The sequence below is a fragment of the Nicotiana attenuata genome, unplaced genomic scaffold, assembly GCF_001879085.1.
Source record: "Nicotiana attenuata strain UT unplaced genomic scaffold, NIATTr2, whole genome shotgun sequence".
Taxonomy (NCBI): domain Eukaryota; kingdom Viridiplantae; phylum Streptophyta; class Magnoliopsida; order Solanales; family Solanaceae; genus Nicotiana; species Nicotiana attenuata.
The window spans coordinates 165,270-179,813 of NW_017670754.1; the positions used below are offsets into that span (position 1 = coordinate 165,270).

Here is a 14,544-nt window from a genome sequence, read left to right on the forward strand (position 1 = left end):
CAAGAGGGGAAATCGTAACCCTAGACCTTTCCAATCTTGTCTAAATTAGTTGCTTTGTTAGTAGTAAAATTACAGCCTTTTAATTTTCTTGTTATTAGTTAGTAAACACTCAATTCATTATTCAATATTTTTGGAAGTTGATTACTTGGATTCTTGCGAAACTAAAAGTTGTGATTACTACGTTGATTCCCTGTGAGATTCGATTCCGGACTTGTAAATCGGATTATATTTGCACCGGCTGCTTAATCCTTTTTACAAAGCATAGTTGGGCGTGATCATCAAGCATCTTGAAATTCTACTACATGCAATTATCTTCATGGAAAACTCTATTATTTCCTTTTCGGTCTTTCTTTTTCTTTCTCTTTCTTTTTAAGAGTATGATCTTCTATTCACATTTTTCTTTACACGGATCGGTCATATGATAAAATACAACTAGTGTTGGGGGCTGTTTGCTTACAGGGATTAGGGGTTATCCCAATATAAATTTGTGATTAAATTTGTTCGGTATTTGATTGTGAGTATTACCTAAAATCAAAATAAAATTTATAACAAAATCATGGGATTATCCAGAGGCGGATTCCAAAATTTAAACCCTATGGGTTCAACTTTTAAGGTTTTAAATATTGCACCTATTATCATTTAAAAGTTATGGGTTCATATCTATTCTTTTTGTAATTTTAATGAATTTTTACACATAAATTTTTACTCTGCGTCGAAAGTTATAGGTTCAATTGAACCTGGCCGTAGAACACTACATCCGCCCCTGGGATTATTTATCTCATATCGAATGTGTTATCTATCCTGGTTAGGATAACCTAGTTTTGAACCAAACGACGTATTGTATCTTTGTCTTTCTTGAGCTAATGCTCCATAGAACTATGTGTTTATGTAACTAGGATTAGGATTTATTTATAGAGATACATATATAAAATAATTGGTTCCCCTAGACACATAAAAATCTAATTAACATTTGCTTGGACTTCATACATCTGAATTTGCCTTCCATTTAAGGGTTGTACTGGTCTTGCATTTCTCTTGCATCTCGAATCCAATGGAGCTCTCAAAGCTTCTACTTGCTCTCTTGATATTGATCTCACCTGCATTCACATTTTTTTTTTTCATCATTCATAAATACAAAATTAGTGCAAATTAATTTGATGATGTACACATGTGATTATTAAAAATTAGTTCTTTTTAACCACGAATTATCTGACTATTTTCAATAACAACAATATACTCAATATGATCATAAAAATGAGGTCTGGGGAGGGTGGGGTGTATGCAGACCTTATCCTCCCTTCGTATAAGGTAGAAGGGTTATTTCCGATAGTCTATCTACCTTACACAAACTATGTAATTGTGTATTCTTACCTATAAAGCTGTAACATGTTCAACCATCATGTCATTTCCTTGTGGTCTTGGTTTCAACACTTTTCAAATAGTCCATATTTGATCTTATCCATTAATTCGGGTAAAGTTCAAAAATAGCTATTTTTTTTAACTTGTAATCATAAAATAGTGACAAATTCAAAAATCATTGAAAAATAGTCAAATTCTCAAATCCCATGAAAATGTTATGGATTACAAAAATGATAACAGTTTTTTGGACTTTTCGCTTGTTTAAGCTCGAAGTCCATGATATTATCATGAAACAAAAACAATAACATACCTAGTTCAATTTCACAAGTGCGATTTAGGGACATGGTAGTGTGTGTGCAAAAGGACAGACTGGTACACAAGACATCCGGCGTTCATGGTGGATCGGGGGAAGGGCGGCACCCAAGGGGTGTGATATTGACAACATACCCTAATGCAAGCATTAACGGTTGCTTGCACAATTCAAACCGGTGAGTTAGATCACAAGAAGACAACTTTATCATTACTCCAAAACTCTCCTTCTGTGACACTATTATGGTGTTTTTGGATAAAAGTGACTACTTTTCAACTAATTTTCGAACACGGCTATTTTAGAACCAGTCCTAAGAATGACTAGCCCGTACAATCAGGCCTAAGATGTGACACAATAATAACTTTGCTCATGTTACTAATTATTTACACTAACAAATGAAGCTCATTCTTCAAGAAATAACAGAGAGAAATGAAGAAGTAGAAATATTTCAATACCTTGCCAAGGATGTGCCAAGAGACATTTTCAGAACATGGAGGAGTAGTTAAAGAACCAGTATATGAGTAATATTTGTGTGTGTGTTTCCTTATTTCATGTGTGTCTATAGTTCCCAGCTGAATCTGTGTTTCTTTCTGTGATGCCACGTCCCTTGCCAGCTCATTCAGTTTATTTTGAAGCTAAACATTTTAAAAAAAAAAAGAATTTCAACATTAGTAACCTTTTGTTTCCAATGGCATATAACATTGTTAGTTTAAAACACTCAAAGGTGAAATCAGAGTAATATGATTGACTAACTAATGTTACTAATGAAATATATTCAACATTGTTTATGTGAAAGTTTCCAACATTGTTAGAGCCCGTTTGGACATAAGAATTTTTTTACTTTTTTTTTCGAAAAAATTTCATTTTTTTTTTTCAAAATTAGTATTTGGCCATACAGTTTTCAATTTTCACTTGATGATGAAATTGAAATTTTTCGAAAATTTGAAAACTCCAAAAAACTGTTTTTTAAAATTCACTCATATCACTTACAAAAATTAAAAAACAACCCAAAATTATATTATGTCCAAACACAACTCTAATTTTAAAATACCATTTTCACTTGAATTTTTTTTCTTTCACTTTTTTGGAATTTTACAATTCTTATGTCCAAACGCCCACTTAGTTCAAACACACTCTAATTAAAGGTGGATATTTCCCATTTTTATAGGAATTTTTGCACAAGAAATAATGGTATCTTTAATTACAACCCCTCAGGAATGTAGAAGCTCGAGAAAATGGTATCTCTGCTTAAAGCTTCCTTGGGATGAATTAAAAAAAAAAATGCGTGCACTAAGCTTCCGCTATGTATGGGGTTCGGGGAAGAATAGGACCACAAGGGTCTATTGTATGCAGTCTTATTTGCATTTTTGCAAGAAGCCGTTTCTACGGCTTGAACTCGTAACCTCCTGATCATATTTTTTGGGATGAATGTAATAATAAATTAATGTAAAGAGAATATTGTGGTAATACCTTGGTCATTAGGGGATCAGGATGGCCAATATGGAAGAGGGTTGCCAATACTGCTATACTATTGTCTTCAGCAAAATGAACTAGATGAAGCTCTGCAGCATATCTGTAAAAAGTTTTAACATGTTATTAAAATATATATACTTCTTTTATTCATCAAAGTTCATCCTAATCTTCGCTGGGATTACTGTCTTAGCCCTTTCTTATCATCTGTATAATGAAGTTCGTCATTTATTGACGGATTTTTCGGGGCACTGGACATATTATACTCCTTGAATTACACACTAGACACTAAACATCTTTTTCTTTTAAAAAAAAAATTAGTGGTGTCGAGCCGTTCGACCTATAAGTCACGGTTTCGGGGCATGAAAGCAACCACTAATACTTGCATTAGGGTAGGCTGTCTATATCACACCCTTAGGGGTGTGCACGGGCGGCCCTTCTCCGGACCCTACGTGAATGCAGGATGTTTCGTGCACTGAGCTGCCTTTTAATTAGTGGTGTCGAGGTCAAACTGTGAGCACCTCGACTATTCCACCGAGTATTTACTACCTTCCACTAGCATATGTATCGGATAACTCCGTCCACTCTAACTTTTTTTATCTTTATTGGAATTTTAACACCGATTTTCCAACTTTTTATCCACTTCATTAATCGCGAGGCCGCACTCTTGTGTGCCTAACTATAAGACAAAAAATTGCATACTGAGTTCCATCAAGTCGGTGTTCAGAAGGAGAATGCCAGTGCATTTGCTTCAAGTTGTAAGTTTTACCATCCACAACCAAAGTTCCTGCATTTTCCCCATATTTTACCTGCAACCATTGGTATCAATATCAGTACCATGAGAAATTAATAATAATGGAAAAATTTATCATGTCAATTATCCTAATAAGCATAAAAGATCAAAGAGAGAAACAAAAATAAAGAAAAATTGAAGGACGGAGGTAAATAGTTCAAGGAAAAGAAGGATAATTTCCTAGACCTGAAAAAATGAAAAACAAAAAACAAGTTTCCTTTTTAGACATTGATCTCTAACTTATATTTTTTATTTTACTATTTGATACTGGTTAGACTAATTCGGATTCACGCCGCGTAGGGCTTATGTAAAAGGATAGTGTTCCATATCAGGAATTTTTTTCATTTTTGAGCTCGAAATTAAGATATCTGATTAAGGGTGTCCCGTACTCAAGGACGAAGGTAGTGTAGTAGCTACGAGTTCATACGAAGTAGCTAGGGTTCAGTGATAAGACCAGAAATCAACAACAACATACCCAGTATAATCCCACAAGTGGGGTCTGGAAAGGGTAGGTTTACGCAGACCTTACCCCTACCTGGCGAGGTAGATACAGGAGCGGATCCAGTGAGTGAGATACGGGTTCCCGTGAAACCAATAACTTTTGTCTAGATTCGGTATTTGTATTGAAAAATTTATTAAATATATAAGAATATTTAGCTTGGAACCCAGTCCGTTAATCCGGTTATTATTATATATTAACTTAAGATTTGTGTTGGAACCCATAAACTTAAAATTCTAGATCCGCATCTGGATAAAGAGACTGTTTCCAATAGACCCTCGCCTCAAGAAAATGTGAAAGTGATAAGACCAGAGATCATAATCTTTAAATCCTAACTCCACCTCTATCCGAGCTAGTTGATCTTAGAATTCAATGACTCTAGAAAATGTTTTTAACGTTATGCAAAAATGAAAGGCTCATTTCTTTGCACAAGGTATGTATGGATATGTAAATAACATGATTGGCAAAAAGGAATTTAGACAAATAAAAAGATTTAGAAAACTAACCCCAACATTAAAGCCATTATCAACCAAAGTAGCAACTTCAGAATGATTATATTGCATAATCAAGGGCTTCAAATTTTTGTTAATAACAAGATTAGCACTGTCAATGTTTATTGGGGACTGAGATTTGCCAGTTGAGCAGGCCGAAAATGTTGGGTTCAATCTTCCCCAATTACTTGGGCCTATTGGGCCTGTGTAACCAAATTTGATTCTCAAAGCATCACCTAACCAAAAAAGAAAAGGGAAATTACCAGCTATGTCCATTTATAAGTAACTCATTATAAAAATTGGCCAATTGATAACATATTACTAATATTAGCCAATTATCTTTTTTGAAACTCGATTTAATTACGAATTTTGATGCAATACCAGTCAAATCACCTCCAATCTTCCTCAAATTTTGTATATTGAGTTATCTATTTATTTTCAATGAATTTCAACTATACCCATTGAAAAAGTTCCTTTTTTGTTTAAATTTTTGGAATATTGTATAGATTTTGTATTTCATCACCTTATTTGCTACCCCGTCCATGAAATTTCCTTTCCGTCTTGTATCTAATGTTGCTAATCATGTTTAAAAATATGAAAGGTGATTTTTGCATGTGATTCTTTGAGAGAAAGAACCCTATTATTTGGTTTTTCAATTTTTGTTGGCTAGTTTTAGTAAATCTATGACTAATGGCTAGATGTTGGTAAGTTGAGATTTATTTGGGACATTTGTGTAAGTTTCCCAAAAGAAAATTGTATAAATTAATTAATACTCGAAGATTGAGTGAAAATTTAAAAAATAAAGATCATATATTCTACCCTAAAATTCAGGATGCACTGGCCAGTTCTTAAATAACAGCCCTTTAAAATAACTACCTGACGTCATTTCTACGGTTAACTGTCAAAGAATGAGTACATATAAAAGATAAGGTTTTAATTTGTCTTTCAAGAATTGCTTGGTCTTCATCTAAATTATATAGAATTCTTGGGTCATAGTATAAATTTTGGTCTAAATGTTCTAAAAGTATGTTTGTCACACTTCCAAAATTTACCGAAAAGTACTTTTTATCATAAGTATTTTTTGAAAAAATATTTTTAGCGAGTAATAATTTATGTTCGATTAATTAATTAGAAAAATACTTTTGTCAATATTAGAGTAACAATTTGTGATTGGCCAAGATAACAAAAGCGCTTATTGGAAAAATTACTAAATCTATGATCATGATGTTTTGTTCTTTAAAAAGCATATTCTCATCACAAATTCGTCAAAGATTTTTCAACGATTAAAGCAAAGAATAGCTTTCAAGCAATGGTTTTATTACGTGTACTTCACTACTAAAAAATTAAGCACTTAATTTGATTCCTTACCTTAATAATGTTGAAAGAAAACCCATCATTATGAAGATAAGTGCAGTAAGACTTGTGTTCAGAACCGGAGTTAAATGGTACCAAGGGGATTCAATTTTTTTTTTTTTTTAAATATAATGTGCCAACATAGTAAAATCTATATAATATATATATATACACACACGAAATGTTGAATCCCTTGATATAAGAAAAACTTATAATATAGTGGCAAATGTCATATAAGAGTTGTTTTAGGTAACATTTAAATCTCAAGTAAAACATTCTTGTATTTTCTTTAATCCTCTTAATAAAATTTCTGATTCCGCTACTTGTATCAACCAGTGGCGGAGCCACATGCACCCAAGGGGTGTCAACCGACACCCCTTCGTCGGAAAATTACACTGTTTAGCTCGGTAATTTTTAAAAAAATATGTATATATACTATATAATGACACCCCTTGATTTCTTGGTGAGTTTGTTTTTTTATATTTTGACTCCCCTTAATGAAAATCCTGACTCCACCACCGGTATCAATCCCCTCTCTATTAACAAGAACCTTGAGAGAAGACATGCATGTATAAAGGGTTCAAGGAAGCCAACACATGAAAAACAAAAAAAGCTCTAAAATTCCATTTTTGTTCATCTTTTCTCTTCAAGAAATAAGAGATAGTGCAGAAGAGGAGTTAGAGTTCTACCTACGTATACGGCAAAATCCAGTAACTTTGATCAAAATCATGTATTTATGTTGAGAAATCACTGAATATGTATAAATAATTTATCTAGAATCCAGTGAGCTATCTTTTCTTAAAATTCAAGACTCATAAACTTAAAATTCTGAATCTGACTCTGAGATAGTGGACTTACCAGATGCAGTAGAGAATAGATTAAGCAGAAGAATTGCACATATATTGATCACCCAAACTGAACTTCCACCAACAGCAGCCATTACTGAAAAACCCATAGCAAGAATAATGAAAAGTTTGTATTATTGAAAAGTTTTTTTTTATAAGTTTCAATTTCTAGAGGCAGAGACAACTCAATTTCTGTCCTTATTTATAAGCTTTAGACAAACCTTTTACTATATCAGCAGTAGACAATTATTTGCTTTTGCCTTTTTTGGTTTGGAAATTCTTTTGTTTTTATAGTTCTTTTCTATTTCAACAAGTAAATACTTGACCTATTTCAACATGTCATTTACTAAGAGTAAAATTTCTTGGATTAAATCTTATCCGACTTGTGTCCATCTCCTTCAAATAATAATAAATAAATAAATACATAAATACATAATATGAAAATCTGGCATAGCATGCAACATGAGCGGAGCTAGGAGGGCGGAAAAGGATTCATCACTTTTTCGTAAAATTATACAGTAAGGTTAAATATTTTTTTTATATAATATTAAATATTAAATCTCTTGGATTTTTCGGGTGTTTATTTTATTTATTTTTTGAATTTTCTTGGTAAAAATTCTGCAATACCATTGACCACACACCTAATATCACTTTGAAAAAGAGGGTCAGCAAACCAATATTATCACAATCTTGAAGGATTTTGTAAATTATTGAGAGGTGCATTTATTACTACTGGATTTGGGAATGTAAATTGGAAGAAGGAATAAGAAAATTATGTATTAATGAGATTTTTTGGTAAATAGTACAAGTATTGTTTTCTGAAAATGTGATGTTATACATGATCCGTGACATTGAGCGTGTGAATATATAATGGTATGTCTTTGGATAAAGAGAAATATTTTATTATTGTTACTGAGACAAACATTTCGACAAAAATGTACATGTGATATCCCAATTGGGACTTTAATATTGGATTTAATATAAATATAGTGATACTGTAAGAAAATGCTTTCATATCAGTATATTTTAACACATCATAAAATGTAACTTCCTTTATTTTTCGAGTTATCAATCTTACTCTTTACGGACAGTTACCTATATGTGACCTTATAGTATAAAATTTATTACGTTGTCAGTGTATAAAAATTAAACTCATTAATATTTTGGTCGCCAATTTTCTTGGTTAAAAAATACAGTTAGAAAAGAAAAGAACAAAATGAGGGAAAGAATCCACGAGGCGAGTGTTCTTAAAGAAAATCGTGATGAAATGTCTTGAAGATTATTTTAGAACTCAAAGGCCAAATTATAATAGTAATTTCACCTTAGGAAAAGAAAGAAGAATTTGCCCTTTTGCCTTCTCTTTTTAAAGTGGATGGTGACAACCACATTCATCTTTGTTGCAGAAGCCACAAGCATCCACTGTGAATTTAGAGGTCACTAATCCCTCAAAGGGTACATTCCACAATATAAAAAGTCGTGGCACAAAAAAGACCTAAAAGGATTGGAATTGACAAGAATAAATAGGCATCCATTTTCTTTTCTAATCGGAGAGATTAATTTAATATTGGGCTAAAACGTCTCAAAATTACTCTTAACATGACGTGGTATTGTCGCTTTAGACTTTCAATCTTTTCAACTACCAATATGAGACTTTATTTGCATACCTAACAATCTCGTGAAAATAACACGGGCTAGCCAGTTTTCGGACTGGTAATTGAAAAATAGCCAGCGTTTGCAAAGTCATTGAAACAATAGCCACTATTTTGCTGCAACACAAAAAGTCACAACATAATATACTGGAGAATGGTGCACCTGTGTATGAACTTCCAACATATTATGCTAGAACTCCAGCACACGGAAAGTTCCAGCATAATATACTGGAGATTGGAGCACATGCGTACGAACTTCCAGCATAATATACTGGAGATTGGAGCACATGCGTATGAACTTCCAGCATGTTATGCTGGAACTCCGATATATTATGCTAGAACTCCAGTATATTATGTTGGAAGTTCACATGCTGGAAGTTCAATTACCACTTGTAAATTCGGCTATTTTTGAATTTCGCCCCAATTTCCCCCTCGAACTAAATTTCACGTGGCCCATTACCACAATTCACGGGTTAATATTTGAGATTCAGTGTATGTCACCTACATTGTTAGAGTATTTGTGGCAAGCAAAGCCTGTAACTAGCTTTTTCTTGTTGTGAGTGTCTCCAAGCTCGTAAGAGCAAGCAAACCAAGCCCCGCACCATCATCGTCATACTCGTTCTGCCAAACCTAGGCTATGATACCACTTGTATGGTTAAAACAGCCAAAAGTTGCTCTTAACATAGCGTGATATTGTTCGCTTTGGACCAAACTTGTACAGTTTTCCCCAAAAGGTCCCGTCATTAAGAAATCCCTACATCTTATATGTATGCTCCCAATCTTTTCAGCTACCAATGTAGAACCTTGTTCGCACACCCAACATTTAACTTTTCAGGATTTAAATTTTGCTTGATCCTTTTTTTTGTTATCAAAATTAACTTTTCAATTGTTATCTTAACAGTTTCACTTCTAAAACTACTAATATTACACACAATTAACTTAATATCTTCTGTTATTATGTTTTGCCAAATAGTGTCAAATAAAGATGGAGATCTTCCAGCTTGAATTACCAGATACTGTTTCTTTGAGAAACATATAGAACCTCCCTCGTGCAATGAGTTGCTAGTTCCTTTGTTGTTTCTATATTTTTAATTAAATATATTCTGTGTTTTTCCAGGAAAAAGTAAAGTGTGGGAAGAATCTAACCATTTCCCCTTCAGAATGTCTAAATTATAGTGCCCATTGGATAAGAAAGGGCCAAGATCTTCCAGCTTGAATTTTGTTTCTTGTGACAATTACAATACAAATAATGCACCAACTAGAGATAATTACAAGATATTATGTAGAGTTGGTCACGAGGATCCAAAGTTCTACATAAATTCGTTTGGAAGAATTTGCAAGTTTTAGTAATTAAGTAGTTTGTTCACTCATTTATTCTTTTTCCTTTAAATAACAGTGGTGTATAGACCAACTTCTGTGTACAAGATAGGGGTGAGGTATACACACATCCCACCCTCCTCATACCCTATTTATAAGATCACATTAAGTATTTTGTTGTTACGAATTAAGTTATGCGCACCTCAATTATTACATTAAGTATTCCCTTCGGTTCACTTTAGTTGATTTTTTGGATTTTTTTTGTGGTACACAATATTTTATTTTTTCAAATATCAAGAAGGAATTAACTTCTTTTATTCAAAGTTGCGTAAAATAGACCCTAGTGGTCCGACCCTTCCCCGGACCCGCGCATAGCGAGAGCTTAGCGCACCGAACTGCCCATTTTTTACCAAAATTATTATTGAATTATATGCATGTTGCAGTGGATTTCAGCATTGTTCACTCCACTTTTACTAGAAAGCTAAAATTAACTCAAACAAGATGCAATATATATTGCCGTATAACTGATCGATCACTTTTCACCATTATTAGTTTTTCTATTTTTTGTTCTACTACACGAACAAAAACAACAACATAACTAGTATATTCTCACGAGTGGAGTCTGGGAAGGCCGGGAGGGTAGTGTGTACGCAGACATTATCCCTACCTTGTACAGATAGAGAGACTATTTTTTGTTCTACTGTATCAATAAAAAAATATATCTAAATATTCTGGAGAATAATGCAAGAAACTCAAAGTGACTAAGAGAATCCTAGAACAAACAAGAATAGAACAAAGTGTTGACAATGATATCAGCAGAAAGCAAAATGTAGGACCAGAAGGATTCAAAATGAGCATAAAAATGCAAGCACTAAAAGCCACATTCTTAATCTTATAGCTACTCAAAGTGCAAGAACCATATCTTACCAAAAGATCACCATACTTCAAACTATAATACATACTTTATGATTTGTGACATAGTGGAGGAAGCCTGTCTTTGGACCATAGAATATGCTAGTCTCCCAAATTCCACAACAAATGGCTACTATTGACTTACTTTTTTCTTCTGAGCTTCAAAATACTTTAAAAATCTCCATAGTCAACTTAGATAACATTTTAACTACGTTGCGCGGACTCTCCAAAAACGCTACCGCACCTCCAAAAATGCACTACTTTTTTAGGATCCGACTATAGCCAATGACATTTTTGAAGAGTCCGAATAGCATTTTAAGACCCAATCTCAAACCAAGGTGCATTCCCTGATAATTCTAGTGCCGCACACTCTTTTAATGAGAATACTTCACTTAAAAAAAAGGCAGCCCGATGCACTAAGCTCTTATTATGCGCGGGATCTGGGGAAGGGTCGGACCACAAGGGTCTATTGTATGCAGCTTTACCCTGCAGGTTGTTTTCACGGCTCGAACTTGTGACCTCCTGGTCACATAACACCAACTTTACCAGTTACGCCAAGGCCCCCTTTAATACTTAACTTCAACAAATGGCTATTATTGACTTACCTTTTTCTTCTGAGCTTCAAAATACTATAAGAATCTCCATAGTCAACTCTGATAACATTTTAACTATGTTGCTCAGACTCTCCAAAAATGCTGCCGTACTTGTATCAGATCCTCTAAAATGCACTACTTTTTGAAAATCCGAGACGCATCCGGTTACACTTTTGAAGAGTCCGAGTAGCATTTTAAGACCCCATCTCAAAGCAAGGTGCAGTCCTTGATAATTCTAGTGCCACACACTCTTGTAATGAGAATCCTTAACTTAAAGGATTATTAAAAGTAGTTCCTACTTTTATCAATATTCCTTGTTTATCAGTTCATCAGCCTATGTTTCAAACTTCAAAGACACTAGAAGTGTTCCTTCCTAAAAAATAATTCTATAATGCACAAAAGTAAAAGTGTTATAAATAGAATTTTATTTATGGTGAATGTCTATATTTAGAGAGATTCTAGGGTTTATTACTTGGTGGCTAAGTCACCCTCTCCCTATAAATAGAGGGTTCTGTTCCAGTGTAACTCATCCCAAATCAATAAGAATTCTCTCTCTCTACTTTTCTCTGCAATACTCTTCTTTCTTCTTCTTTTATTATTTCATAACACGTTATCAGCACGAGGCTCTAACAAATTGAGTAGAAGTTTTGGGATTGAGCATAATGATTGTCAATTATTCCATCAACTTCCTTTATGATTAAATTCTGGATTTCAGGTAAGTATTTTACTTTATTTTTCTCTTTTAAATTCTTGAAATTCTATAATTTGATTTTATATACGAGCAAAGACAACAAAGTTTGATTATAACTCTAATGGAGTTTGTAAGAAATTATAACCACCTGAAGTGGTAAAAATTTCTATGTCTTGCTATGATCAAATTCATGTATGATTATGGGCACAAAAAGTGGAAACCCGTCCCATTGAATTTGCTCCATTCTCATTCCTCTAAGAGAATGTGATAGCAGTATGTGATAAGTCTGAAAGAAGACAAAATTATCACTATGAATGTATCAATGGATGTGGACGTGGCAATAGACGAAATTATAATCGTCATCATTGTGATAATGAGAATAATAAGGATTCTCAAAATAATCCCCCACTTTGTGAAAATATTTGTCATCAATTTGACATGAGATTTTATAAGGCACATATAGATGATTATGGTCAATTCATGATGTGATTGTGACAACATCTGATTTATGAATACATATTCATTCTTCAAAGAATAAGAACGTGCTAGTGGTAGTGAATATACCGCACTCACCTCTAAAAGAAGGTTTGAGATGATATATGAAAATAATGTCATTATTATGGCATGAATGGTCATTGGTCACGTACCTATTGTACGCCAAAATATTTTGGCATTGTGATTGTTAAAAGACAACGGTAATGCAAGAAACATATCTTGCATATAATTTTGACAATACCCATAATGGTATAACTTTCTCTTTAAAAGAGATATTCACCATATGGATGTTGATGAATATGTGGTAGTACCAAATTAATTGAGAACTCTGCAAGAGCCAATTATACTATTTTGGAGAAACACAATTAATTATCAATAAGGTATTGTGTTGTAGTAAGTCTCAAAGAAACTTATTCAGTTTCCAAAGTATACGCGAAAGCGGTTGATTATATTGAGACTATAAATAAAGGAAAGATTTAATATCTTCTATTACTACATCTTGTAGCGGGGTAATATGTATGTGAAAAGCTACCCGCTTTATTCTCCAATTTGTACTACATAAACAAAAGAATACCACAATGAAGTGGATATTTATTGATATAAAAACCCTTATCATAATAAACTTGGAGTTTATTCATAATTGCACACATCATGGTGTAAACCTGAAGTTTATCAATATTGATAATTTATCCAGTTGGCATACTTGGTTTAGCCATGTTAATTCATGTATGATGTGCAAAAATAATAGAGAATTCACATGGGTAAATATTAAAGAACTAGAAAGTTCTTTTCGAATTCTCTTATATTGCTTGTTCTCATTAATTAATAGATCAACTAAAATTGAGATTGAATCCCATGAATGCTGGAAATATCAAAGGTGAATATGGGCCCATTCACCTGCCATGTATACCACATAAGATGCATCTATGAGATGGTTACATGTGCGATTATTAATAACCCGCAACATGGTGTTTTGCGAGATAACTTGCTCAATAATTTAATTTCGAGCATAATTTCCAGATTTTCTATTCAAGAAGTTCATCTTGATAAGTTGGTTTACATCACAGTTAGTTTAGCAAAATGATTTATTAAGTGCCTCCACTTAATAGCTAAACTATTGCTTATGAGAACAAAGTTATCTATATCAGTTTGATATAGGTTATATACGAAAGTATATTATTTTCTCCCCTCACAAGTGGTTTGGGGTCAGGAACCAAATAATTCCATCTTATTATTATTGATGTGCGGTGTATATTTTGATTAACACCATAACGCACAAAGATGAGTTCTCAAAGTTGAGAAAACAAGTTAGTTTTTCTAACATGAGGGGGAGACATGATAAACAGTTGAGAAAAAGTTACATGGAATGAATTATTATTTATACATCTCGATCCTCGAATAAAATAATATGAACTTGAAGTTCATAAAAGGATAATTCATGTGCAATATATTGCAAAGCATGCCAGACGCATTTGCTGACCCAAAGAAAGTAACTATATTCTCATTGCAAATGCTCCTATTAAGTTCTAGAAGGACAAAGTCTATGGTACGCTTAAAGCATATAGACAAATCGGTTTCAAATAAACTTCTTGATAAAGAAGATGAGCAAATGATCAAAATGATCATAATAAAGGAGGCAAGTGATCTAGAAGATCACATGACATAACACTTCATAAAATCTCATGAGAGATTCAGGTACCTGAATATATGAATGAAAAGATCTCTATGTTATGTCGTTATGAAAAAATATTGGAACCGATATAAAAT

The 14,544-nt window shown here is 33.2% G+C and overlaps 1 protein-coding gene across 1 annotated transcript; it reads right to left on the bottom strand.

Moving 5' to 3' along the window:
* Positions 1-836: 836 nt before the first annotated feature.
* LOC109243024 (alpha carbonic anhydrase 1, chloroplastic) lies at positions 837-7,308 on the bottom strand. Its single transcript, XM_019409911.1, has 6 exons — positions 7,134-7,308; positions 4,938-5,158; positions 3,842-3,948; positions 3,140-3,242; positions 2,125-2,304; positions 837-1,097 (listed from the first exon to the last, which is right to left on the bottom strand). Exons 1-6 carry the CDS (start codon positions 7,228-7,230, stop codon positions 960-962), a joined length of 846 nt encoding a protein of 281 aa, XP_019265456.1. The 5' UTR covers positions 7,231-7,308; the 3' UTR covers positions 837-959.
* Between the last annotated feature and the right edge of the window lie 7,236 nt (positions 7,309-14,544).